Source organism: Malassezia sympodialis, genomic scaffold (genome assembly GCF_000349305.1).
Source record: "Malassezia sympodialis ATCC 42132 genomic scaffold, msy_sf_11, whole genome shotgun sequence".
NCBI lineage: Eukaryota > Fungi > Basidiomycota > Malasseziomycetes > Malasseziales > Malasseziaceae > Malassezia > Malassezia sympodialis.
In genome coordinates, this window is record NW_017387809.1 from 415699 (window position 1) to 441632 (window position 25934).

General features: G+C 62.4%; 10 protein-coding genes across 10 annotated transcripts; 7 read left to right on the top strand and 3 right to left on the bottom strand.

Moving 5' to 3' along the window:
• Positions 1-393: 393 nt before the first annotated feature.
• Positions 394-4545, top strand: MSY001_2508 (uncharacterized protein; the record flags this gene model as incomplete). The annotated part of the gene is made up of 2 exons (XM_018884367.1): positions 394-915; positions 982-4545. The coding sequence occupies 2 exons, from the start codon at positions 394-396 to the stop codon at positions 4543-4545; spliced, it is 4086 nt and encodes a 1361-aa protein (XP_018741033.1).
• A 132-nt stretch (positions 4546-4677) lies between these two features.
• MSY001_2509 (uncharacterized protein) lies at positions 4678-5658 on the top strand (the record flags this gene model as incomplete). The annotated part of the gene is made up of 1 exon (XM_018884368.1): positions 4678-5658. One exon carries the CDS (start codon positions 4678-4680, stop codon positions 5656-5658), a length of 981 nt encoding a protein of 326 aa, XP_018741034.1.
• Positions 5659-5790: 132 nt separating this feature from the next.
• MSY001_2510 (uncharacterized protein) lies at positions 5791-7546 on the top strand (the record flags this gene model as incomplete). Its single annotated transcript, XM_018884369.1, has 2 exons — positions 5791-5904; positions 5936-7546. 2 exons carry the CDS (start codon positions 5791-5793, stop codon positions 7544-7546), a joined length of 1725 nt encoding a protein of 574 aa, XP_018741035.1.
• A 163-nt stretch (positions 7547-7709) lies between these two features.
• Positions 7710-8463, bottom strand: MSY001_2511 (uncharacterized protein; the record flags this gene model as incomplete). Its single annotated transcript, XM_018884370.1, has 2 exons — positions 7710-8225; positions 8251-8463. 2 exons carry the CDS (start codon positions 8461-8463, stop codon positions 7710-7712), a joined length of 729 nt encoding a protein of 242 aa, XP_018741036.1.
• A 258-nt stretch (positions 8464-8721) lies between these two features.
• Positions 8722-10563, top strand: MSY001_2512 (uncharacterized protein; the record flags this gene model as incomplete). Its single annotated transcript, XM_018884371.1, has 4 exons — positions 8722-8826; positions 8873-8990; positions 9017-9228; positions 9253-10563. The coding sequence occupies 4 exons, from the start codon at positions 8722-8724 to the stop codon at positions 10561-10563; spliced, it is 1746 nt and encodes a 581-aa protein (XP_018741037.1).
• Positions 10564-10673: 110 nt separating this feature from the next.
• On the bottom strand, positions 10674-11585 carry MSY001_2513 (uncharacterized protein; the record flags this gene model as incomplete). The annotated part of the gene is made up of 1 exon (XM_018884372.1): positions 10674-11585. The coding sequence occupies one exon, from the start codon at positions 11583-11585 to the stop codon at positions 10674-10676; it is 912 nt and encodes a 303-aa protein (XP_018741038.1).
• A 126-nt stretch (positions 11586-11711) lies between these two features.
• On the top strand, positions 11712-11973 carry MSY001_2514 (uncharacterized protein; the record flags this gene model as incomplete). Its single annotated transcript, XM_018884373.1, has 3 exons — positions 11712-11762; positions 11795-11853; positions 11880-11973. 3 exons carry the CDS (start codon positions 11712-11714, stop codon positions 11971-11973), a joined length of 204 nt encoding a protein of 67 aa, XP_018741039.1.
• A 124-nt stretch (positions 11974-12097) lies between these two features.
• Positions 12098-12381, bottom strand: MSY001_2515 (uncharacterized protein; the record flags this gene model as incomplete). The annotated part of the gene is made up of 2 exons (XM_018884374.1): positions 12098-12210; positions 12237-12381. The coding sequence occupies 2 exons, from the start codon at positions 12379-12381 to the stop codon at positions 12098-12100; spliced, it is 258 nt and encodes an 85-aa protein (XP_018741040.1).
• An 825-nt stretch (positions 12382-13206) lies between these two features.
• MSY001_2516 (uncharacterized protein) lies at positions 13207-15072 on the top strand (the record flags this gene model as incomplete). Its single annotated transcript, XM_018884375.1, has 3 exons — positions 13207-14849; positions 14878-15022; positions 15046-15072. The coding sequence occupies 3 exons, from the start codon at positions 13207-13209 to the stop codon at positions 15070-15072; spliced, it is 1815 nt and encodes a 604-aa protein (XP_018741041.1).
• An 87-nt stretch (positions 15073-15159) lies between these two features.
• MSY001_2517 (uncharacterized protein) lies at positions 15160-24403 on the top strand (the record flags this gene model as incomplete). Its single annotated transcript, XM_018884377.1, has 7 exons — positions 15160-17205; positions 17230-17354; positions 17379-17456; positions 17491-17608; positions 17632-17865; positions 17890-22613; positions 22663-24403. 7 exons carry the CDS (start codon positions 15160-15162, stop codon positions 24401-24403), a joined length of 9066 nt encoding a protein of 3021 aa, XP_018741042.1.
• Positions 24404-25934: the final 1531 nt, after the last annotated feature.

The following is a 25934-nucleotide window of genomic DNA, read 5'->3' on the forward strand; positions in this document are numbered from 1 at the left end:
TGCACCGTGTACCCCCTCAGTGAGTCGCGGCGCGCCGCGCGCCTCTTTTGGCGCACGAAGCACGACCATGCCCACGATCGTGAGGCACCGGATAGCGCCAAGAAGCCTACACTCGGCCGCCTCCGGCGCGCACCGAACCTCTTGACGCGGCTGGGACGGCCGAGTGCCGCGCGCGATGCAGCGGAGCCGCTGGAGCAGGCGGAGCCGCCACCTAGTACGGACGTGTCGCCGCCTTCACCGCTTGTGCTGCGCACGTCTGACATGGATATGTCCATGCTGCGTGGCCGGACCTTTCTGCGTGTGTACCAGCCGAACGATTCATACGTTCTTCTGTCGTGTGCGCCTGAAAGCACGGCAGCCGAGATGCTGTATGCGCTGGGGCGGCATGTGGCGATGGCCGATCCCCAAGGCTACCGCCTGTTCCTGTATGAGCGGGGGATGGACCGGCCGCTCACGGCGTCCGAGCGCCCCGCCCGCATTATCCGGCGGCGCCTTCTGCAGGCGGGCTACACCGAGGCGGACGACCTGGACGAGATGGGGCGGCAGGACCTGAGCTGCCTGCTGCGCTTCGTGTACCGCGCCGACCGCTTTCCCACACTGCCCGTCGAGCAGGAGCAGACATACAAGCACCTCAACCTGCAGGCGATGCATCTCACGCTCATTCCCGTGCCTGTGTATCGTATTGCGTCGTCCGTTGTGAGTCTGGACTTGTCTATGAACCCGCTCGCGGATCTGCCGCTCGACTTTGCACAGCAGCTCACGTCCCTGAGGATCCTGCGCTTGGCCTCGCTCGCACTTAAGCGCGTGCCTGCGAGTGTGTGCGCCATCTCGTCGCTCACGCAGATCGACGTGAGCTCAAATCGGCTGCTGGACCTGGACCACATCCCGCTCGATGAGCTGCCGCAGCTGCGCGTGGTACGTGCCACTAACAACCGGCTGTCCGCGCTGCCCGCGTACATGGCACCGATGGAGTTCCTTCAGTATGTGAATTTGTCGAACAACCGCTTCGACACGTTCCCCGACATTCTGTGTGCGATGCCGAACCTCGCGGACCTGGACCTGTCGTTCAATACGATCCGAACGCTGCCGTCCCACATCGGGCGCCTGTCCAAGCTCGTGCGTCTCGTCCTGTCAGGCAACCTGCTCAGCAGCCTGCCCGCCGAGATGAGCGGCCTCGTGTCGCTGCGTGTGCTTGATGTGCGGCACATGACGCTGCAGTCCATCAACGACCTGCCTGCACTGCCCAAACTCGAGCGTCTAATGGCGACGTACAACTGCCTCACTAGCATCGACAGTGCACTTGGTGCATCCCTCTCGCAGCTGGAGCTCGCACACAACCCGCTCAGCCGCGCAGCGCTCCAAGCACCTGCTGCGAGTGCCCTCACGCGCCTCGACCTTTCGCATGCGAGCCTCGTGACGCTTCCCGACAGCCTACTGAGCTCGGTGCCTGTGCTGACGCACCTGGTGCTCGATGACAACCAGCTCGGCGCGCTCCCGGCGCTGGAGGCGCTGACGCGCCTCAAGGTGCTGAGCTGCGCGGCGAATGCGCTTACGGGCGTGCCCGAGTCCATTGGCGTGCTCAGCGCGCTCGTGCGGCTGGACCTGCACAATAACAATGTGCGGGCGCTGCCCCCATCGCTTTGGGCGTGCAAGGCGCTGCGCGAGCTGAATGTGAGCTCCAACTTACTCGAGGGGATTCCTATTCCACCGGCCACAGAGGCGCCGCGCGAGCTTGCTTACCTGCATGCTGCCGACAACCGGCTCACCGAGGATGTGTTTGCCGTCCTGCCATCCCTGCCCCGTCTGGAGGTGCTGAATCTCTCCATGAACGAAATCTACGAGATACCGACAGGTGCACTGCGGGGCGTGCAGTTGCTGCGCGAGCTGTACTTGAGCGGCAACGCGCTGAGCGCACTACCCGCCGAGGACCTGGAGCATCTGACACAGCTGCACGTGCTGTTCCTCAATGGGAACCGGCTGCACTCGCTGCCTGCGGAGCTGGGGCGGCTGAAGCAGCTGCATGCCATCGACGCCGGCAACAACATACTCAAGTATAACATTGCCAACTGGAACTACGACTGGAACTGGAATGCGAACCCCGAGCTGCGCTACTTGAACCTGTCGGGCAACCAGCGCTTTGAGATCCGGCCGAAGCTCGCGGACGTCGACGGGCGCGAGCAGAACATTGCTGACTTCAACTGTCTGCACCACCTGCGCCTGCTCGGCCTCATGGAAGTCACCATGACGCACCAGCCACTCCCGGACGACAGCGACCACCGCCGCGTGCGTACGACGCTGGCGCAGGTCAACGATGTGCCGTACGCGATCGCCGACTCGATCGGGCGCCTCCATTCGTTCCACGTGTTTGATTTGGTCGTGCCGCAGTTCCGCGGCAAGGACGACGAGGCGCTGCTCGGCCTCATCGAGGGGCACTCGTCGTCCAGCGCGGCAGCCACGAGCATCAGCCGTTTTATTCGGCAGCACTGCGAGTCGACATTAGCCAACGAGCTCGCGCGCGTACCCTCGACGGCGACGGACGAGGGCGTCGCGACAGCGCTGCGGCGCACGTTCCTTCGCCTCAACCAGACGTATGCGGAGCATGTGCTACAAAAGCACGATACGTATGCGTCCGAGCGAATGCGCACTGATCCGTCCGCAGCCGCGCACCTCAACCTCTCCCAGGAGGTGTTCTGGGGCTGGGGCACCGCCTCGTCGTCGCCCGACACGCACTTGTGGCACGCGAGTGCCACGGCACTGTTTGCCTACCTGCGGGGGCGCACGCTGTACGTGGCCAACGTGGGCGAGTCGGTCGCTGTCCTCTCGCGTGCTGGTGTTAACATCAAGGTGCTCGGCACGAAGCACGACCCGCTCGACCACGAAGAGACCCAGCGCATCCGCGCAGCGGAGGGATGGGTCTCTCCCAATGGGCGCGTCAACGACAAGCTCGACGTGGCGCGCGCACTCGGCGCATACCACCTGACACCCGTGGTCACGGCCGCGCCGTCCATCGTGTGCATGCCCCTGCTCGAGATGGACGAGTTTGTGATTATTGCCAACGCCGAGCTGTGGCGCTACATTTCGTACCAGATGGCCGTCGACATTGCACGTATGGAGCGCGAGAGTCCACGCATTGCTGCGTCGCGCTTGCGCGACACGGCGATTGCCTATGGCGCGTCCAAACACGTCAGTGTCATGGTGCTCACCGTCGGCGCCCTCTTTGACGAGAATTTGAATGCGCACGTCCAAACTGCGCGCGCCGCGCAGAGCGGCCTCGGCCTCACAAAAAAGACGCGGCGGGGTCGCATGGACATGGACAGCACACTCGCACGGCTGGATCGCGAGGTGCTGCCGCCGATCGGGCAGGTGGCGCTCGTGTTCACCGACATCAAGAGCTCGACGCTATTGTGGGAGACGAATCCGAGCATGCAGGCCGCGATCCGCCTGCACAACCTGCTCCTGCGCCGTCAGCTACGAATCATTGGGGGCTACGAGGTCAAGACGGAAGGCGATGCGTTCATGGTGTCCTTCTCGTCCGTAGCCTCGGCCCTGCTGTGGTGCTTTACCGTGCAGATGCGTCTGCTCACCGTCGACTGGCCACAGGCGATCCTAGAGACGCCCACGACAAAGGTTGTGCATGCAGACGACGGCACACTGCTGTACCGCGGCCTGCGCGTGCGTATGGGCATCCACTGGGGCTGGCCTGTGTGCGAGGTCGACCCGGTGAACAACCGCATGGATTACTTTGGCCCGATGGTCAACCGCGCGGCGCGGATCAGTGCCGCAGCGGACGGCGGACAGATCCTCGTGAGCCAGGACGTTGTCGACGAGCTGGAGCGCCAATTCCAGCAGCACAGCAGCGAATCGGTGCCGAGCGAAGAGAGCAGCGAGGTGCCGAGCGCCGACGACCCGCAACGCAATGTGGTGCTCCTGCGGCGCCTTGGTCTAGGCATCATTGCGATGGGCGAGCGCCGTCTAAAAGGTATTGAATCCCCTGAGCGACTTTCGCTTGTATACCCCAAGAACCTGAGCGGGCGCTACATCCACCTCGCAGGGTCCCGCACGTCGAGCAGCTCGCTGCTCATGTTCGAGCCGACGCAGGCGCTGCTGGCGCTCGGGCAGATCAAACAGCTGGGCTACCTGTGCCTGCGTCTGGAGGCACTAACGAACCGACGGTGCTTCCCGGGCATATACCCCGCAGATCCGTTGTCGCGCATCGTGCACGAAGATATGCCTACGTCTAGGTCAGAGCCCGTGCCAAGCTCTGACCGCAGCCTCCTAGTGCAGCGGTTCGTCACGCGCATGCCTGAGCTGCTAGCCGTGGATGCGCGCGAGGACGCAACGGACGCGGAGCTCGTGCCGATTCTGAGCCAGCTCACCACGCGCATCCGCAATGCGGTGAATACCCTGACTGTGGAATATGTGCGCCAGACATTGGGCGGCCCCGAGGCGCAGCGTGCTCTGCAGATGCTGCTGACCGACCTCGACAGCCGGGCCGCCTCGCCCCTGTTCTCAGCGTCGGCCGTCGGTGGGTCGGTGGAGGAGTGACACCGTTTGATTGGTCCCATAGGCAATCCTATCATCGACGACCCAGACGCGTGCACGTGCGTCGCGGTCCGAGCCGACAGCACACGGCGCCGACCTCGCCCGCTTCTCTACCACCACTTTTGTCTCGTCGCCATGTCGTACATTCAGAACTTTGTCGGTGCCGCCTACCCCGTCCCCTCGATTATCGAAAAGGCTCCGCCCACGGGTGTTGACCTGTACTCGCGCTTCGCCCTCGCTGGTGCGCTGTGCTGCTGTATCACCCACGGTGCCATGACCCCCATTGATGTGGTCAAGACCCGTATCCAGCTGGAGCCCACTGTGTACAACAAGGGTATGATTGGCAGCTTCCGCCAGATTGTGGCGACTGAGGGTGCTGGTGCCCTGCTCACCGGTCTGGGCCCCACCGCCATGGGTTACTTCCTCCAGGGTGGTTTCAAGTTCGGTGGTTACGAGCTGTTCAAGAAGCTCATTGTCGACCAGCTCGGCATGAGCACTGCGCAGGACAACCGCATGAGCGTGTACCTGGCCGCCTCGGCCCTCGCCGAGTTCTTCGCGGACATTGCTCTGTGCCCGCTCGAGGCCACCCGTATCCGTCTCGTGTCGCAGCCCACGTTCGCGAACGGCCTCATCGGCGGCTTTGCCCGCATCGCCCGTGAGGAGGGTATCGGCGGCTTCTACGCCGGTTTCGGTCCGATCCTGTTCAAGCAGGTGCCTTACAACATGGCCAAGTTCGCTACCATGGAGATTGTCCTGGAGCGCCTGCTCAGCCTGTACGGCAAGGAGAAGTCGCAGCTCTCGTCGACCGAGGCCACCACCCTCAACCTCGGCTCGGGTCTGATTGCTGGTTTCGCTGCTGCGACCATCTCGCAGCCCGCTGACACCCTGCTGTCGAAGGTGAACAAGACCAAGGCCCTGCCCGGCGAGACTACGGGTGGTCGTCTGCTCAAGTTCGCCAAGGAGCTCGGCCCTGTCGGTCTCTTCACCGGTCTGACCACTCGTCTGGTCATGGTTGGTACTATGACTGCCTTCCAGTTCGGTATCTACGGCGAGATCAAGCACGCGCTCGGTGCGACCAACTCGGTCGAGATCGCCAAGCCTGTGATCAAGCACTAAGTAGACCTAAGATTTTTCTCTGCTCTCTCGGCCTTCGCTCAGCCACGTGCAGGTGGAGCGCGGCTGCGGTTCGATTGCGCCATCGCCTCGGCGTGCGCCGCCCGGACGTACCGATGCTCTTCTTCCGAAACCATGGTGAACCCCCCGCACGGTGGTGTGCTGAAGGATCTGCTTGCGCGTGATGCTCCCAAGGCGGCAGCCCTTGATGAGGAAGCAAACTCGCTCCCGGACCTCATTCTCAGCGAGGTAGGTGGATCGACGTGATTTACCCTGCCAGCGCCAACTGTGTGACTTGGAGCTGATCATCACCGGTGGCTTCTCGCCCCTGGAGGGCTTCATGGGTCAGGCCGACTACGAGGGCTGCTTGACCAACATGCGCCTTGCCGACGGCACCCTCTTCCCCATGCCCATCACCCTGGACGTGTCGAAGGAGCAGGTAAACACGCTTGGCCTGAAGGCCGGCTCGCGCATCGCCCTCCGCGATCCACGCGACGACAATGCAATCGCGATCCTGACTGTGTCGGATTTGCACGATGTCAACCGCTCCCGCGAGGCTGAGCTCGTGCTCGGCGCCGACGACAAGGCTCACCCGGCCGTGTCCTACCTGTACAACCACGTGAAGGACGTGTACGTCGGTGGTACCGTCGAGGCCATTCGCAAGCCACAGTACTACGACTACGTGGAGCTGCGCTTCACGCCCGCGGAACTGCGCCACCACTTTGAAAAGGTCGCGTGGCGCAAGGTGGTGGCGTTCCAGACCCGGAACCCGATGCACCGTGCGCACCGTGAGCTCACCGTGCGTGCTGCACGCCAGCTACAGGCCAACATTCTCATCCACCCTGTTGTCGGTATGACCAAGCCCGGCGATGTCGACCACTACACGCGCGTGCGCGTGTACTCTAGCCTAATGCCTCGCTACCCTAAGGGCATGGCGACCCTGGCGCTCCTGCCCCTGGCCATGCGCATGGCTGGTCCCCGTGAGGCCTTGTGGCATGCGATCATCCGCAAGAACTTTGGTGTTTCGCACTTTATCGTCGGTCGTGACCATGCGGGTCCGGGCAAGAACTCCAAGGGCCAGGACTTTTACGGCCCGTACGACGCCCAGGACCTCGTGCGCAAGCACACAGACGAGCTGGGCATTGAGATGGTGCCGTTCCAGCAGATGACGTATCTGCCCGACTCGGACGAGTACCAGCCCGTGGACGAGGTGCAGCCGGGTACCCGTACGCTGGACATTAGCGGTACGGAGCTCCGCAAGCGCCTGCGCACTGGTGCGCCGATTCCCGACTGGTTCAGCTACGACAGTGTTGTCAAGACGCTGCGCGAGAGCTACCCGCCGAAGACGAGCCAGGGCTTTACTCTGTTCCTCACCGGCCTGTTCAACTCGGGCAAGGACCAGATTGCCCGTGCCCTGCAGGTGAAGCTGCACGAGCAGGGTGGCCGCAGCGTGTCTCTGCTGCTGGGTGACACGGTGCGCTCGGAACTCTCGTCGGAGCTCGGCTTTTCGCCCGAGGACCGCCACACCAACATCCAGCGCATTGCGTTTGTAGCGAGTGAACTCACTCGTGCAGGTGCCGCTGTGATTGCTGCACCGATCGCGCCGTACGAGAAATCGCGTGCGATGGCGCGTGAGACGGTGCAGAAGCACGGTGGCTCGGGCAACTTTTTCCTCGTGCATGTCGCGACGCCGCTCGAGTACTGTGAGAAGACGGACCGCCGCGGCAACTATGCCAAGGCGCGCCGCGGTGAGATCAAGGGCTTCACGGGTGTCGACGACGTGTATGAGGAGCCGAAGGATGCGGACCTCAAGGTCGACCCATCGCAGCAGAGCATTGCGGAGATTACGCACTCAATTGTGCTCCTGCTTGAAGCGAACGGCCTGATCTAAGTAGACTACCATGCTATAGTTGGTCGCCTCAAAATGCTGAGGAACGATCGGCAACTTGCCAGAGTGGTCTAATGGGTGAGACTTGAACCACATATCGGGGCAATCTCATGGGCTCCGCCCGCACAGGTTCGAACCCTGTAGTTGTCGTTTTTTTTCTGCCTCCCTATGGCTCGGCCACAGACCCGTCCATCTCGTGGCTCTCTGCGAGTACATCGGCATCGTCAGCGAGGCCCACATCGTTCTCATCCACAGCCTGCCATTCGGCTGCGCTCACATCTGCCACAGGTTCTTCCGCCATCGACTCGTCCACAGCTGCATCCTCGTCCTCCGCGTCCTCGGGCTCAGCACCGCCCCCCTGGTCCTGAGCCACGTCCGCATGCATGCGCTCTTCCCGTTGTTTCATCGCCACGGAAAGAGGCACTGCTGCAGGCACAATCTCCCGTAGGAAATCTAAATATTCATTCTGGGCCACGGCTTTGGCTAGACACGTCAGCGCCTTTCCGTACTCACCCATATCGTCGTAACGCACCATCTTGCGCTTATCGAGCCGAGCATTTGTACATCCCTCTTCGGCAAACTTCTTGACAAACAATTCCTGCCATAAGAACCATGTACCTACGGTAGCCGCACTGATCAAAAAGGTCGCTTCCTTGCTGCAAATATCCACGGCACTGTCCGCCTTGCATCAGTCACAAGCCACATACCTTGATGATCTTTGATACGCGTGCAAGGGGGAAAAGAGTCGTTCCTTTCTGAGGGGGCTGCACGGGTCGCGACACTTTCCGCGTTCCACCCGGCACCGGGGCAGACGCCGGAGCCTCTGCCTCTGTATTTGTATTCTCAGGCACTTCGGAGGCAAGTGGATCTTCCATTCCGATAACTGGCTCTCTCTCCGGGGCAGCCTCGGGCACGGGCATCGGTTCCAAAGGCACCGGCGCGTCCATCGCCGTCGTTGCGCGTGACCAAAGAGCGCAACGCGAAATGCCACGAGGCGCGCGTACCCCGCTGGGCCTCCACTTTTCCAACACGCGGCGCACCACGACAAGCCATGGAGCACGAGCCAGGCGATGACGAGTCGCACCAGGCTGTGCTATGGGAGGTACGCCCGATGCCACCCACAATTGACCTACTACCATCATGACTCTGTGCTCTTTGCGATTGACTGTGGCCTCTCCATGCATCATGGAAGTGATGACGAGCTGGAGCCGCCCCTTCTGACAGCACTCCGCGCGGCCCTGCGCCTCATGGAGATCAAGCTTGTCAGTGCTCCCAAAGACCATGTGGGTATTCTGCTATGGAACACGGTATGTTCCCTCACTAATGCAGGCGGCCTCGCGCATGACGACCGAGACGAAGCATGGTTTCTGGCCCCACTCGGTCGAATACGCCCCTTTGCAGCAGGTCAATGTGCCCGCCACATTCCAGCTACGTCAGTGGATCCAATGTACGTCGGTTGCCTTCTTATTTCAGCACTGGAGAAGGATCCTCAGCACCTGCATGGTGACTTGTCGCCGGTAGCAGCGCAGATGCCCATGGAGCATGTCTTTGCGAATGCGCTGCGCCTGCTGACAGCCTCGGTCAAGGCCGGCACGCGCCGCGTATTTTTTGTCACTAACCAAGATGATCCACACCCGGGCAGCAAGAAGCCGCTCATGCAAAAAGCCTGCATCGACGCGATGAAGGTACGTGCTAGAGCCTGACAACAGGACTACTTTCGGCGCGGCATCGATCTGGAGCCGTTTTTCATGGGACGGTCTACACGGCCGTTTTCCATCAACACCTTTTATGCGGATATCCTAGGCGTGTACGATGATGGCCTTGTGGACGACGCCTTGCGTCCATGGCGCCTGCGGCAGCTGCAGGACCAGAACGGCAGCAAGCAGCGTGTATGGGACTCGGCGACCAAGTGGGCCGAGCTGGAGGCACAGATGGACGGGCGCGAGACGACCAAGCATGTTACGTTTGATCTGCTCCTAAGTCTGGGCCCTCTATCGAAGCCCAAAGTAGCCGACGATGACAAGCATCCCAAGCCCGCGGGGCAATCTGAGTGGCGGATTCAAGTCAAGGCCTACAGCCTCGTGTCGGAGACAACACGCGGGCTGCCCGTCCGCGTATCCTCTCACGGTAACGAAGACCCCAATGACCTATATGAAGTGGTGAGTGTCCAGCACATGCACCGTACCACGACGGGTGAGCTGGTCAAGCCCGAGGAGATGGATCATGTCTACATGCTGTGTGAAAGCGACTCGCCCGAGGCGCAGATTTCCTTTTCCAGCGAGGAGATCAAGGCACTGCGGCAGTTTGGGTGCCTGCCCGGCCTATCGCTCCTGGGCTTCAAGGACCGCACGACCGTGCACTTTTACGAGAATATCAAACACGCCTACTTCTTATACCCCTCGGACCTGGAACATCCCGGGAGCAAGCGCACATTCTCAGCGCTGCTTACATCCATGCTTTCGAAGAACAAGGTCGCTTTGTGCCTGTTCCTCCCACGCGAGAATGCCATTCCCCACTTTGCCGTCCTGCTACCGCAGGCCGAAGAGCTCGACTCGGAGGGCCGCCAGCGCGTCCCACCCGGCATGCATCTCATCACCATGCCCTACGCCGACGACATTCGCGAGCCCCCTCATGCATCGTCGCTGAGCGCAAACAGCGACGAAGTTGCTGCCGCAAGCAAAGTGATTGAAAGCTTCCACCGCCGAGACCCATTCAATCCGGATGTATTTCCCAATCCCGCGCTCCAATACCACTACGACATACTCATGGCGCACGCTTTCGGCCATGCTCCCCCTGCCTACAACGACACCATTTTGCCAGACTATGCCCTCATTGAGCGGGTGCGTATGCGCTACTTACCGCAGCGATCGGGGACTTCGATCCGTGCGTATAACGAGGTTCTACTGGCGGATCCACGCACGGCAGAGACACGGCACAGCGCCTTTGATGCGTCACTGGATGAGACGCTGCGGCGCATGCACCGTGAGCACATGCTTGATCGGGTAGGTGGCATCGGCTAACGTGCAGCTGGTAGTGCCCGAACTGCGACAGGCGTGCGAACATTACGGGCTGCCGAAGCATGGCCGCAAAGCAGATCTCATTTCTACGTTGACGGGTTACCTATCACTATCTACAAACGGATGCCAGGGAATAGGCCCTTGAACGACGCAGGATCGAGCGAGCTGTTCGGGTAGGGCAGCCATGGGCCACGGAAGTGCATGTGGCCGCCGTCCACTGCCTGCACAGTCAGTATTTCGCTATTACGTACTAAGACTTGGCCATTGATCCAATTGGCGGCATCACTGAAGAGGAACACGCACGTATTCGCAATGTCCGAGCGCTGTCCTATGCGCTGCAACGGAATGAACCCATTGACCATGTCCTCACTGCCCTTGGGCACAAGGCGCTCGGCGCCCTCGGTGCCCGCGATGAGGCCAGGCGCCACGCAGTTGCTGCGCACGCCCATAGGTCCCCACTCGACAGCAATCACGTTCGACAGCACATCGATACCGGCCTTGGCCGCTGACGGCGCAGCCTGCCAGGGCAGACCCGAGTAGTGCAGCGTTGCCGAGATGTGGATATACGAGCCGTGCGACTTTTTAATTTCCGAGGCCGTTGCACGCACCGTGTTGTAGGTACCCAGCAGATCAATCTCGATAACCGTGCGGAATGCATTCGACGACAGGCCCTCAAGCGGCGCCATAAAGTTGCCCGCCGCACCGCAAACGACCATATCGATCTTGCCGAACTTGGCGACCGTCTGTTTGACGACCTCCTCCATCATGTCAAACTTGCGTACATCTCCAGGTGTTGCGATCGCCTCAGAGCCAGTATCCCTCGACAATTTCGCAGCGGCTTCACGCAGGCGTTCGGCTTTGCGGCCCACAATGGCGGCCCTGGCACCAAGCTTCATCAGCGTCTCCGTGATACCATAGCATATACCAGAGCCACCACCTGTGACGAGCACCACCTTTCCTTTAAACAGATCCGGCTTGAATACGTCCGTCGCAGGCACAGCCTGGTGCTTGAAGCTCTCCGGCATAATGATGGCGGGCCGTGCGACATGTCTTACCCCACGCGCACCCCACGCGACCCCCGCCGAGCGTAGCCGGACCTCCACATATCCTACCACGTGATCTGTAGTTTTACACGTGACGAGAAGAAGGGCATGCTTCCCAACGCCCTCCTCCTCTCTCACCTACTTTGGTCTATCGATATGGTATGTGGGCAGTGTGCATGCTAACTCACTAGCCGTCGCAGAAGTCGTTCCGCACCAAGGTTAAGCTGGCCAAGGCTGCGCGCCAGAACCGGTATGTGTACCCACCTTACGCGTCAGCTCCATTCCCAACTGGTTCCGCATGAAGACCGACAACAAGATCCAGTACAACAAGAACCGCCGCCACTGGCGCCGCACGAAGCTCTCGATCTAAGGGCTTCTGTTGTCTCTGTATCGTCCTTCTTACTGTGCCCTTGGCACCTATGCCCACTGCCAGGATGATGACGCAGGGTATGGTTTCTAGCATACTTGCTTGACATACAAAAAAATATTGCTCTTCAGCTGGGTACAGGAATACGCAGCGGCGTGTGCAGCAGCGAGACTAAGGTTGTGTAGTCGCTTTCGTTGTCCGCCGTGAGCCATCCATGCCGAATGAAAAAGTCCATGAGGACTGTGTGTGTCAGACATGCCACGTACCAAGCGTGCAGTTGGGCTTGAATGTGCCTTCGAGCATTCGGTCGAGGACGGTCGCGCGGTCCAGCAGCTCGAACGACTCTGCCTCCCCGTCGGACGGCGCTAGCGTTACATCCGGCGGTAGGAGCAGGTCGTACACGTACTGCATTTCGGGCTGCCGCCAGCCATGGCTCGTCTTGTAGAAGTAGGTCAGCACGCCTGCCGCCTGAACGTGCTCGCGTACCAGGGGCGGCGGGAGGCCGGCCTCCTCCTCGCACTCGCGCACCACCGTGGCCAGAGGGCCATCGCCTGCGGTAATACCGCCGGCCACCGAGTTGTCGTAATAACCGGGCCATCTGCATGGTCAGCATGTGCCACGTACGTCGGCTTGGTGCTTGACCGTTTGGGCACCCAGATCCGGCCGTCAGGCGTGTAGGCCTGTGTCGTCAGTGACGGTATACGTACCGTGAGGTGCACACCAAATGTGGCCAGGCCAAAGAGTGCACACGCGGAGCGCTCAAGAGTAAAGGCTATGCGATTGCGGCGCTCACCCGGTCCATAGATCGCATACTGCTCGTTCCGCCAGCCTGGTTTCAGTGGCCGTTACGTACCGTCGAGTGGGTCTGGGAACAGACGGTGGTCGCGCATCCACGTCGCCACCTCATTCATCGCGCGCGTACGCTGCTCTACCGAACTGCATGCGTCCGCAAACGTCACTGCGCGCTGCGCCGGAAGAAGGACCAAGGGCCAATCTTGAGCAGCGCCATGCTCACGCAGCACCTCCCATACTGGGGCGGGAATAAAGCCAATCTGCACACCATCACACAGAAAGGCATACAAGCTCGCGTCCGCCCATGGATCGTCGTTCTGGCACGTATGTGCGACCTCCAGCAGGCACCTGTGTCGCGGCATATGAGTGGAGGTAGTGTCGCGTCGGCCGTTGATGGTGCGGCGCAGCGTCTCACGTGCCCAGCGCACTGTCCACCGTGCCACGATGTCGTTGACGCTGGCTTCTACGTACCCCCCCAACCCCACGAATGTTCGCGCTCAGAGCACAAAGCTCGGAGCGAGTCCTCAGGGCGATCGGGTCCTCTATACACAGGGACGCACGGTCGTGCTGCGCGACTTGCACAATGTTACCCGCTCTGTGCTGTACGCGCAGCACACACACCCAGTCACAGTGGCTCGTATGAGTCCGAGCGGCTTCTATGTCGCGAGTGGGGACGCCTCCGGTAAGGTACGCATTTGGGACATAGCTGGCACGGAGCAGTTCCTCAAGCTCGAAGTTGCTGCGCTCGGTGGGCGCATCCACGACCTTGTGTGGGACGGCGAGAGCAAGCGTGTGCTGGTGGTGGGCGAGGGCCGCGAGAAATACGCCCACGCCTTTCATGTCGACACAGGATCCAGTGTGGGCGAGCTCCACGGTCACAGCAAGCCAGTCAATGCGGTGGCAGTGCGAGCACAGCGCCCGTTCAAGGCCGTGACGGGCTCCGACGACGGCACGGTCCTCTTCTACACAGGCGTGCCCTTCAAGTATGCGCGCACACTGTCTACGCACTCGCGCTTTGTGCAGGACGTGGCGTATGCGCCTAACGGCGCGACATTTGCTTCGGCTGGCGCGGATGGCCGCCTGTTCCTGTACGATGGGACGAGCGGCGACGTCCAGGGCGAGTTCCACACAGGCCCCGCGCACCAGGGCACAATCTTTGCACTGGCCTACTCTCCGGACTCTGCGTGCATCGCGTCCGCGAGTGCCGATGGCACTGTGCGTGTATGGGACGTGGCACGCCGCACGCTCCTGAGCGAGTGGCGCTCTGACGAATCGGACAAGGTGGATGCGCAGCAGGTGGGCTTGGTGTGGACACGCGAGAACCTTCTTTCGCTTAGCTTTAGCGGCGTGCTAACCGTACTGAGTCCTGCTGAGACGATCCAAGTGGTCAGCACGCTGGTGGGTCCCTGCCTGGGCCTGACAAGCCTCGCCGCGTTGCCCGGCAGTGCGGCGACACTCGCCACGGCCTCTCACGATGGCCATGTGTACTTGTACGGCACCAGTGGAGTAGAGCGTGTGCCGCGGGAAGACCGCCTACCCGGTCTACTCGCCATAAGCGCTGGCCCCGATGCCAGTCTGGTCGTGGCCTCGCTGGAGGATGCGGTGCGCACCGTACAGGGCGCCAAGATAAGCGAGCCGACTCCTACAACGGGACAGCCGCGCGGCATGCATGTGGGCCCGATGCACACATACGTCTTAACGGAGCAGGGCGTAGACGTTGTCCGGCCAGGCGCCGCGCACCATACACTGGCGTCCCTGGGTATCACTGGCGCCACGGCCATTGCTGCCACGGGCGATGGGCGCCTCGTGGCACTCGGCACAGACACGGGGCCCGTACACCTCTTTGCTGTGCCAGATTCGGGTGCGTGGACGCACCAGGGCACACTGAACGGGGGCCGCAGTGCCATTTCTGCACTGGCGTTTTCGCCGGATGGCGCTCTGCTTGCCGTTGGCGAGGGCAACGGCAAGATTCTCGTGTACCATGTGTCTACGCAGGCACTTCATCTCTCTCATTGGGTCTTCCACACCGCGCGCGTTCATTCCATTGCGTGGTCCGCGGACAGCAAGTACGCTGTGAGCGCCTCTCTGTTCGTATCCTCGCTGCACTAACAATAGCGATACCCATGTCTATGTGTGGTCGGTCGAGCGGCCCATGAAGCACACAGCATACAAGAACGCGCACGCAAATGGCGCATATGGTGCTGTGTGGCTCGACGAGCGCACAATCGCTAGCGGCGGCGCCGACGGCGCCGTGCGACAGGTGCGTGCTCCGTACTTACGCAGTTCACGTGGGCGCCGGCCCTGCCGTAGCTCCCTAAGTAGCCGTGGAGGCTCACTCTCGGCCGAGACACGACGGATCTCGCTGAGCCGTACCCCACTCACGCCTCCTCCTTAGAGATGTCGCTGCCGGATATGCTGGGCGGCGCGTCCGAGTGTGGCCCTGTGAACCCCATGCAGCAGCTGGGAAAACGATTTGGCCAGGACCGTGGGGCTCAGTTCGATCAGCTGCGTTCAGCTGGCGATATGAGCGGAACGCGGCCCAGCGGCTTCCGTACGCGTCGTGGGGCGCCGGACGATCCCGCGTTCTTTTCGCGCGATACGGCGCCTGCGCCATTCCAGGTGCAGGAACTGCGTCAGGCGCTCCCACCTCTTGTCGCACAGCCCGCGTGGCAGGCGCCGCAGACATGGGAGCCATCGTTTGAGCACAGTCGGGCCTCGAGTGCGGCGCCGGCGTGGGCGCAAGACTTTATGCAGGCGGGTGCGATGCCTGCGCAGAGTGCCAAGGCAAGTCCCAGAACAATGAATGCGCCGCTGAGTGCGCCTGTAGGATCGGCCAAGACTGTGCCTGCCGCGCCTCTCACGCAGTTCCGGCGCCCCTTCCCGGCGATGCCGCCGCCCATGGTGGCGCATGCGCGTCCTCGGATGCAGGCGACAGCGCCGAGTGATGCGCTCGAGCATATGAGCCAGTCCGTGTGGGACTCGGCGTTCACGGCAGTGGACACGCAGGAACCTGCTGTGACGCAGGCCGAGCGCACGTCGGAGCTCGACCACATGAGCGCGGACGACCTAGCCGAGGCTGCTGGGCGTCTGCTGGAATCTGTGCAGCATGACCAGAGCGACAAATTCAAGCAGAGCGAGTTTCTTCGGCTCATGGAAAAGCTGCGTGACCGCCAGGCGGAGGTGCGTGGCTCGGACATTGTCGATAAAGGCAAAAGCAAGGCCGCGGAAGGCCCACCGTCGCAGGCGGACCTCGATACTATGCTGCGCCAGGCTTCGCCAATGCTGTCGCGTACGGGCCAGCCTCAGGTGGCGCATCCGCAAGCCCAAACGCAGCTGCAGGAATTCTGGATCGAGGAGGATGCAGCGCGCGAAAAGCCCCTGCACACACGCACGTTCGTGGGCGATGGCGGCGATGTTGCCGCGCGCATGCGTGAGGATGATGCGCTTATGGCGCAGGAACTGCGCGCGCAGGACAGTGACGATCTGATTGCACGTGAGTACAACAAATGGACGTCGATGGGCGCGAACGTGGGCGGCGCGCAAGCAGGCTGGGAAGAGGAGATGAATGCCAAGGACTTTGTCGGTCGCGCGTGGGACGGCACACAGGGCCGTGGTCGACTCAGTGCGCAAAATGGCGAATGGGAGAAACTACAGAACGACTGGGACGAATTCGAGTCGCTGGAAGACGGGATGCACCCCACCGTCGCGCAACGCGTGCAGGTACCATTCCCGTACCAGGCGCCGGAGTACCGCTTCCACGACGCGAACCCGTATGCGGACGCGCTGCACCGCTCTGCGCGGGCACCGACCGTGTTTGACTCGGTGCTGGAGCACGAGGCGGCCGTGCAAGCGGATCCGCGCGACGCCGCCAAGTGGTACTCGCTCGGCCTGCGGCAGCAGGAAAATGAGCGTGAAAAGCAGGCCATATCAGCGCTGCATATGGCCCTCAAGATCGATCCGAAACTGAAAGACGCATGGCTTGCCCTGGCGGTCAGCTATACCAACGAAAACGAGCGCGACGAGGCGCTCGAGGCGCTCGAGTGCTGGATCGACGTCAATGATACCTATCGCGGCATCGTGCATAAGTTCGGGCGCTCTCACGACCAGCAGACCAAGAGCCGGCACACCCAGCTGACGCAGATGCTCATGGCCATGGCCCGTGCGGGCGTCTCGGACGGCACCGCACCGATCGACGCGGACATCCAGGTAGCGCTGGGTGTGCTCTTCAACGCATCGGGCGAGTACGAAAAGGCTGTCGACTGCTTCTCGGCCGCGCTGAGCGTGCGTCCCGATGACTGGATTTTGTACAACCGCATTGGCGCGACGCTGAGCAACTCGGGACGCTCCGAAGAAAGTTTGCAGTACTACCACCAGGCCCTGTCGCTGCGCCCCGACTTTGCGCGCTGCCACTTTAACACGAGCATTTCGTGCCTGAATCTCAAGGTGCGTGATACAGACTGACCGCAGCAATACCAGGAGGCCGCCGAGCACGCCTTTACCGCTTTGCACTTGCAGCACGCGTCGCAAGACAGCGACCCTTCGGATACACAGAGCTCTAGCGTGTGGGAGATTCTGCGCGTATCACTCGAGCTGTACGTATGCACCACTTACCGCAGCATGCGCCGCCCTGATCTCGCGAGCCTCTGTGCGACGCGCGACGTGAATGCCATCCGGCTCGAGGACATCGTAGGCTCGTAGGATGCACGTGATCAATGTATGTGGCCTAAGCGCTCACGATCGCTCGACACGCCTCATGGACGTGTCGTCGCTCGCGCGGCAGGCCCTCAGCGAGTCGGGTCGCCCCGAGGAGGCGATCACCGTCAATCAGCGTGCACTGATTGACAAGGTATGTGTACCGTACTCATGTAGATCCTTGCGCGCTACTCGGCAGAGTTTACCGTATTCCGCGAGCTGCTCCAGAACGCCGACGACGCCGGCGCCACCGAATGCGAGCTCCGCTTCGCGACGAGTGCGACTGTCGCCCATGCACAGGAGCCGCCTCGGCCACGCACGACGGTGCCTGATACCAAGGCCCCGCTGACGCAGTGGACCTTTCGCAACAATGGCAAGCCCTTTAGTGGCGACGATTGGCACCGCTTACGCGTACGTATCAGCTACTAACGATAGCGCATCGCTGAAGGCAATCCTGATCCCGACCGCATCGGCGCATTTGGCGTGGGCTTCTACTCGCTCTTCAGCGTGTGTGAGGAGCCCATCGTACTCAGTGGCGACGAGCTGATGGGCTTTTTCTGGAAGGGCGACGCGCTCTTTACGCGCCGTGCGCCGGCACCACCTACGCCGCCGTCTGCGTCCGGCGCGCCATGGACCACCTTTCTTATGGCACTGCGCGAGCCGACGCCGTTCCCCGAATCGCCCCTGGCGCTCACCCAGTTCCTTATGACATCTCTTACATTCACGCACCACGTATGCAGCGTGGCCCTGTACCTTGACGATGTGCTGCTATGCTCCTTAGAAAAGAGCACGGGATCCACCATGGCACTTGCGCCGTCGCGCCATCTGAAGAGCACGAGCCCCGAGGGCATGCTACGTGCGCTCACCCTGCATACGAGTCCTTTGCGCCTGCACGCGCGTGTTGCGCGCCTCGTGCTGCGAGAGGCGGCAGCCGCCGCTGCGCAGGAGTCGTCATCCTTGCGCCAGACCATCGCGTCCGCCTTCTCCAAGACGGCCGGCGCAGGCGCGAGCATTGCTGGCATGCTCGCTGGGGCGTTTGGCCGGTCGAGCTCGCGGCCGAGCCCTGGCGTCCCCACCGAACCTGCTGTGGACGATGCTGCAGAGGTTGAAACAGTTCCCGCGACATTACTGCTCCGCCTCATGTCAGCCCAGCTGCAGGTGCACGTCGCCGGCGCCTTTGCGCGTGAGATTGAGCGGAGCACGAAAAAGTCCCTGCCCCGCGCCACGCCCCTGCACATGGTCTACATGGGTAAGGACGAGCTGGATGCCCTGGATGTGCCTACCGACTCGGCGACCATCGATGCTCACATCCGCGCCATCTTTGATGGTGTCATGCCCAAGCTCGACTCGCAAGGCCGCATCTTTATCGGTTTCCGCACGCACCAGACGACGGCCTTTGCGGGTCATATGGCCGCGCGCTTTATTCCAACCGTCGAGCGCGAGTCAATGGACTTTGTCGATCGGTACTGCGCCGCGTGGAACATGGAGCTGCTCGCTATGGGTGGCTATGTCGCGCGCGCTGTCTATGAGCATGAGATGCAGCGTCTCGGTGCCCAGTGGTCCGACAACCAGGACGTCCAGGCGGCCCTGCACGCCGGTGCTCTGCACACGATGCGCTTCTTCTCGTTCCACCGCTCGTCACCCTCAGCGCGTGTATCAAGCGCACTCGAGCAGGCCTTCTTCGCGTGCTGCCAGCGCCCATGCATCTCGCTCCTGTCGACCGAGGGCCTGCGCTCCTCCGAGGCGGTGCGCTTTCCCAGCGCCATGCTCGCCGACTTTTGCCGCGAGATCCCTGTCATACCTCCTGCCCACGTTGAAGGGGCTGACGTCTTTGTCTTGCAGCTCCGCCGGCGCTCACTCGTGCTGGATATTACGATGGACGACGTGTTTGCCGAGCTCGCGCGCCGTCCACTTGCGGCCGATGAGATGATCGCGTGTCTCCAGTGGTGGTGTCGCGTGGCGGAGCACCCTTCGTACGAGCCATCACTACTGCGCCAGCTCGTACGTGCCGCCGTCGTCACCACCGACGACGGCGTCCAAGCCCTGAGCGATGTGGAAACTGTGCTGCATACCGGCAAACTACCGCCCACTGTACCACTGCCCCCTACGTGTCTCGTTTATACCGTATCGCGGCCATTTTCACCCGCCGACTTGTGCCGCGTGTTTGGCTGGCGCGAGTTGTCCGTCGCTGCCTGGGTGCACTATATTGTCGAGCTCGATCGCTCGTCCGCTGCTGATGTGCGCGCCTCACATGGACTCACACAGAGCGCTGCCCAGGCCGAGACGGTGTTCAGCACGCTCGCCTGGGCTTGGGGCCACCTCCCCAAGCCACAGGCAACCGAGATTGTGCAGCTGCTGCGCCCTCTCGCCTGCATACCGACGCGCGCAGGCATGAAATGCCCCACAGAGGCGTACTTTGCGTCAGTCTCCCTGTTCCAGGACCTTCCTGTGGTGGCGTTCCCCACACTCACCGTTCGAGGCCCCCTCGAAAAGGTGCTCGAGGCCCTAGGTGTGCGCCGCCATGTTGAGATCCAGCTCATCTTCGATCGCCTCTTGGCCGCAGGCGACTGGTCGCACATGGACCTCGTTGCGTACCTCGCCAAGCAGCGCTCGCACCTCACCGCGCGTGAGATGGAGCGCCTCACAGAGACGCCCATCTTTCCTACCGAGAGCGACAGCGCGCGCCATAAGGCGTCGCAGCTATACGAGCCAAGCGACGCACTGCGACAGCTCCACGTCCCCATTCTGGCGTGGCCCGGTCGCACTTGGCGTGCATCGTCTGACGAGGCCAAGCTGCTCTGGGACCTGGGATTGCGCCGCCACCCACCCCTGTCGCTGCTGCTCGCGCGCGCGGCAGGCGAGCCGCTCCCAGCACCCGTGTCCGACGCGGATGCCCACGCTGTGCGCGCTTATGCGCTAACCTACCTCTTGCAGCACTTTGCCGTGTACCGCACAGTGTACTCGCTGGACGTCGCTGCGCCGTACGCATTTGTTCCGGCGCGCGATGGCGCGCTGTATGCGCCGACCCACGTGTACACTGATACCGCTGCGGCGTCGATGCACTTTCCCGTGGCCGACGTCGCGCCGCTGGACGCTGTCCAGTTGCAGCTCCCAGCACATCCCCGCGGGGCCGAGCTAGTGCAGCGGCTCTCGAATGCGCCTCCGTCTGCCGACGATGCGCGCGCTATCTTCGGTTTCCTGAGCGGTGTGCGGACCCTTTCGGCCAGTGAGCTCGAGCAGCTGTCGCGCACGCCGTTTGTGCCTGTATCACAGCAGAAGCGGCATGCGGCACCGTGTGAATGCTACTTCGTCGGCACGTCGCATGCGCCGCCCGAGTACCAGGCTGTCTTTGCGTATGTGGACTTTGGGACGACGGCCAATGCCTTTTTGCGCGCGTGCGGTGTCCGGGACGAGCCGAGTGTGCCTGACGTCGTTCACAAGGTCCTCGCGGACCCTCGGCGCTTTTACGAGCTGTGCCGGCGCCCCGATACCTATGTGGACATGCTGCGCCGCATTGCGCAACACCTGCATGAACTTCCCTCTGCGCTGGTATCGACGATGAAGTCGGCGCCCTTCCTACTTGGCCTCCAGTCAACATCGCGCGGCGACGAGGCCCCTACCGAGACGCATGCACTTCGGTGCGCGCGGGACTTGGTGATTGTCGACGATGCACATGCGCACATGCTCTTTGGAGAGCATATTTTTGCAGCACCACACGACGAGGCACTCGAGCCACTGTACGCCAAGCTTGGCGCGCCGTACCTGAGCCAGCTTGTGCGTGAGTCATTTGCGGTGGCCGGCCGCCTCCAATCTGATACGCCGCGCACCCGCATGGTGCACGACACGCTGCTAGAGCGCACGCCTTTGTTCCTATTCCAGCAAAAAGAAGTCGTGCGGGATCTCGACTGGCTGCGCAGGGCACTCGTCGTGGTCGAGGTCGGCCCGCCTGGTCTTCAGCAGACGCGCGTGCTTCAGCACCAGGGCCAGACATTCAAGGATGTCCAGCGGTGCTCGGCCATGGCGCAGACCCAGGGGTCGCAGTGGGTACTGCATGTGGCACAGGACATGGACATTGACTGGTTCGAGGTCGCACTCGCACTGTCCAAGGCTATGCTCGCTAAGCAGCCACTGCAGGAAGTCCTGCTCTTCATGACCGTCTTGTCGTCGCCCCTCAAGAGTCTCAAGCGCAAAGGGTTCCATGTGGACAAAATTCTCGCACAGCAGCGCCCCTCGCAGACTCCTACTGCGCCGCCGCCCCTCGTCGCCAGTGAGCCTGCATGGGACAGCTGGCAGAAGCAGCTGCTCCAGATGTTCCCGGACGCACAGCCCGCGTATGTCGATCGGCTGCTTCGCTCGTTCCAGGATGCTCATATGCAGCGTGCCAGTGAGGCCATGCTGTCGCAGGGGTACCCGAAGGTGGCTCCCCCCCCGCCAAGCAAGCCTGTACCAGATGTGCCGCCCAAGGCCATCGCCCCTGCCAAGCCTGACGCGCCTGCGGGACCGCCGCCCCTGCCGCCCAACCCTGGCCCGCTGGGCGGCTCACTCTTGCAGCAGTGGAAAGCCCGCTTCACTGGCCGGCCGGCCGCTGCGCCGCCCGTGCGCCCAGCATCGGACGGTGCGTACGTGGCACCCACAGCCGATATCCAGCGGCATGTGCAGCGTGCGATCGAGGCGTCACGGCCGGACTCCTCGTCCGTCATCCAGTCGCAATCCTCGAAGCAGGTGCATGAAGCCGCGACGTCATACTGCGATGTATCAGGACTCGACCTTGACTTATGCCTGGCTGGAAAAGTGCATGAGATGCAGGTGTTTGTGAGCCGCGACTTGACTTCAGCGTCCGTGCTGACGCAATACGCCGGTGCGCTGGAGCGCCTCATCCACCATGTGTACCGCCCTATTGGCGCCATCTTTGGTATTGATCCGCGGTGCCTCAATGTATTTTGCGATACGAAGGGCCCCTCAATCGCATTCAACCGGGGTGGCACGATTTTCCTGAATTTGCGCTACTACCTGGCCTGGCACGACGCTGATGTACAGGCAGGGCGCCTCGCCCCGGCCCTCGTCTCAGTGTATTTCAGCGTGGCGCATGAACTCGCCCACAATCTCGTCGCCGCGCACAATGCCGAGCACGAGTTTTACTTCTCCAGCGTCGCGGAGCAGTATTTCCTAGCACTGGCCCAATATATAGCCACGGTGAGTGGAGGGTAGCTTTGTCATGGCGACAGCGGCGTTCAGCACGGCGGATGAGGCCATCCTCGAGCACAGGGTCGAGCTCGACCCGGCGGCCGTGGAAGCTACGGCCGCCGCATCAGGGAGCCAGGTAACTGAGCTGTACGACATCCCTGCTACGGCGGAGCGCCTCGTGTTCCAGCCCGGCACTCGCACGCCACTCGCGCGGCCGTTCGAGCGCGTAGCCCTCCAATTCCCCGATGAAGGCCTCATTGACGCCGTGCCCGTGTTTCATGCACTGAGCGAGGCATTACATGCCCTAACGTCGACACCTCCCTCGCTCTATATCCTCGCTGACACCAGCTACGGCAGCTGCTGTGTGGATGAAGTGGCAGCTGCGCATGTGCAGGCCGATGCCATCGTGCACTACGGCCATGCGTGTATGAGCCCGTACGTAAGAGACCCTAACACCAGAACCGCACGGCTTCCTGCTCTTTACGTATTTCCCAAGCGTCCGCTCGATGTCCAGGCCGCCGTGGCCGGTCTGTGCGACGCGGCGAGGCATCTGGATATGCGCGATCGCCGAGTGGTCGTCCTCACGTACGACGTTGCATATGCGCACGCTATCGAGGCTGTCTATACGCGCCTGCAAAGCGAGTGGGAGCACACGATTCCCCTGGTGCTCTCGCGCATCGAATGCGGCCTCAACTTCGACACACGGGTCGCTGCGCATCACCCGAGCGACAAGCCCTGCGGAACGTGTGCGTCATGCGACTGTGCATCGCATCCGCGGCCATCTGTCCGGGACATACCCCTGGATGCGTCATCGTCGTCGCTTCTCGGAGCCCGACATGTCCCATGGCCCCCCGGCACGGACCTCGCGTCGTCAGCCGTTCTGTACCTGGGCGGCGAGTCGCGCGCCCTCACGCACCTGCTCCTAATGCTCGGCCCCGCACATCCTGCGTCATCGTACGATCCCGTGCGGCAACGAGCGCGCTTGGAAACGGGACAGACGAACCGCCTTCTTATGCGGCGCTACGCCACGATCCAAAAGGCGCGCGATGCGTCGGTCGTTGGCCTCGTGATTGGCACACTGGGCATTCACTCGTACCTGCCTCTGCTACAGCAGCTACGGCACATGCTTACCTCTCCCGTGTCCCGGCGCAAAGTGTACACCATCAGCGTCGGCAAGCTGAACCCCGCCAAACTCGCAAATTTTCAGGAAATTGATGCGTTCGTGCTTCTGGCATGCGCAGAAAACTCACTGCTGGATACGCGCGAGTTTATGCGGCCCGTCGTCACGCCATGGGAAATGATCCTCGCTGTGCAGGCCCGCGGCGGCAACGAAGTCACATGGACCGGCGCGTACGAGCTCGATTTCGCCAAGGTTCTTCGAGATACCAAGTCCATGAACATAAATGCACCCACCGACGACGACGACCAGCCACACTACTCGTTCGCTACCGGCACCTACGTATCACGCACGCGCTACGGCGAGGATCCCGAGGCGCAAGACACCCAAGGAAGCACGAGCCGAGCACTAGAAAAGCTCTCGATCCAGCCCCATGAGCTGGCAGTCCGTGATCCCACGTCCGGTCAGCTCACGAAGGTGCTCGATAGCGCCGCCCTCGCACGCCGCGGGGAGCGCACGTGGCACGGTCTCGATCCCAACGAAGGACAGGCACATGCTGCCACCCTCGAGCAGGGCCTCGAAGGCTTTGCGCAGTCGTACCGCGCCGCGGACGGCACACGCGAAGGAGATAGCCTCTCGTCCTGGTAGTGAACGGCCGGCTGGCCACCCCCTGCAGGGGGCTGACTAAATTTCCACGCGCGAGGCACGCGTCGCGCGGCGCGTGGACGCCCAGTCCTGCCGCTCGCGTCCAGGTCCATGCCGCCGGTCGTGTACGGACGGCCGCGGGATCCCATCGATCCCCACCCGGCTGGGCACGACGAGACATCGCTTGAGAGTAGCTCACCATCGTTCCAGCTCGTGTCACCTTCTATGTACGCACAGGGCAAATCCGTCGCCCACGGCGCTACAGCCACGGACGACACGAGCTACGAAACGAGCGTGGCCTCCATGCCCCCTATGCCCAAGACACACACTCTCGAGACGGATGTTGAGTCCGAATCGGATACAGAGGCGCCTGCTGCGTCGCTGACGCTGGCTGCGCGAATGCAGAAAAAGTCCAAGGCGCCTCGCGCCACGCCCCTTTTTCTGTTTTCGGACGACGACGAGCCTACCACGACCGCATCGCCGCCCAAGGATGCGCGTCAGGCACGCATGGCACGTCTGCGCGAGTTGGCACAGCATCGTGCTACGGCTGCCAGCTCCGACGACGAGGAACCTGGACCAGATGCTCTGCGTGCCTCTTCCGCCGGGCTAGGGCCCGCTCCCGAACCTCCCGCGCCGCCTGCGCCCCTGGAAGACGTGGAAAGCGACGTGTCGGAGGGTCTAGAGGCCCTACCCCCTGCGCCTGGTTCACGATCGCGCGGTCTTTCGAAGAAAGAGGAGCGTGAAATGCACAGTATGACGGCGCGTCTACGCCGCGAAAACCGTACGAGCCTCCCGGCGGTCGAACCGAAGCGGTACCAGCTTTCGGAGCTGCTCAGTACGATCCAGCACGCTGCAGCCGCCTCGCCGGCCCACCATGCGATGCACTCGAGCGATCCTGTCGAGATGTCATCCACGCCCGATGCCAAGCCCGCTCCGCCCGCCCAGCTGCCACTGCGGTCGCCGCCAGCGAAGGATGCACACACACGCGCCAAGTGGGCCTGGGTCGAGCAGCAGAAACGGTCGGCGCCCCACCGCGACGAGCATGACAGTGCGAGTGATGATGACCTTGAGGTCGTGGCTCTGGGTCCCGCCAGATCACCACGTGTGCGATTCCGTTCCTCCCCGCCGCCTGACACAAGCCGTGCCGCGGCTGATGCGGCCATGGCCCAGCTAGCCGTGCATCCACGTACGCCCCGGCGTCAGCGCATCTCGACGAACGAGTACCGCTCCCCTCACGCGCAAGCGCCGTCCATGCCGCCCGTCTCGGACGAGCAGATGAACGCCGCCGGGCACGCATTTGCCCTTGCCGCTCACAAGATCGCTGGCACATTGCCACCCACATCGCCCGCGCGGGTCGACCCCACGAGCCCCCCGCGCCGGACACACGCGCCGCCGGTCTTGGGCCTGGACGCACTTAATGCTACCCTACTCGAAAAGGTGCACGCACAAAATGCCCAGCTGCATGCCCAGAAGCACCATCATACCCTCGCCCCCACGCCTGCTCCCGAGCCTCGACCTCCCTCCCCTGATCCAG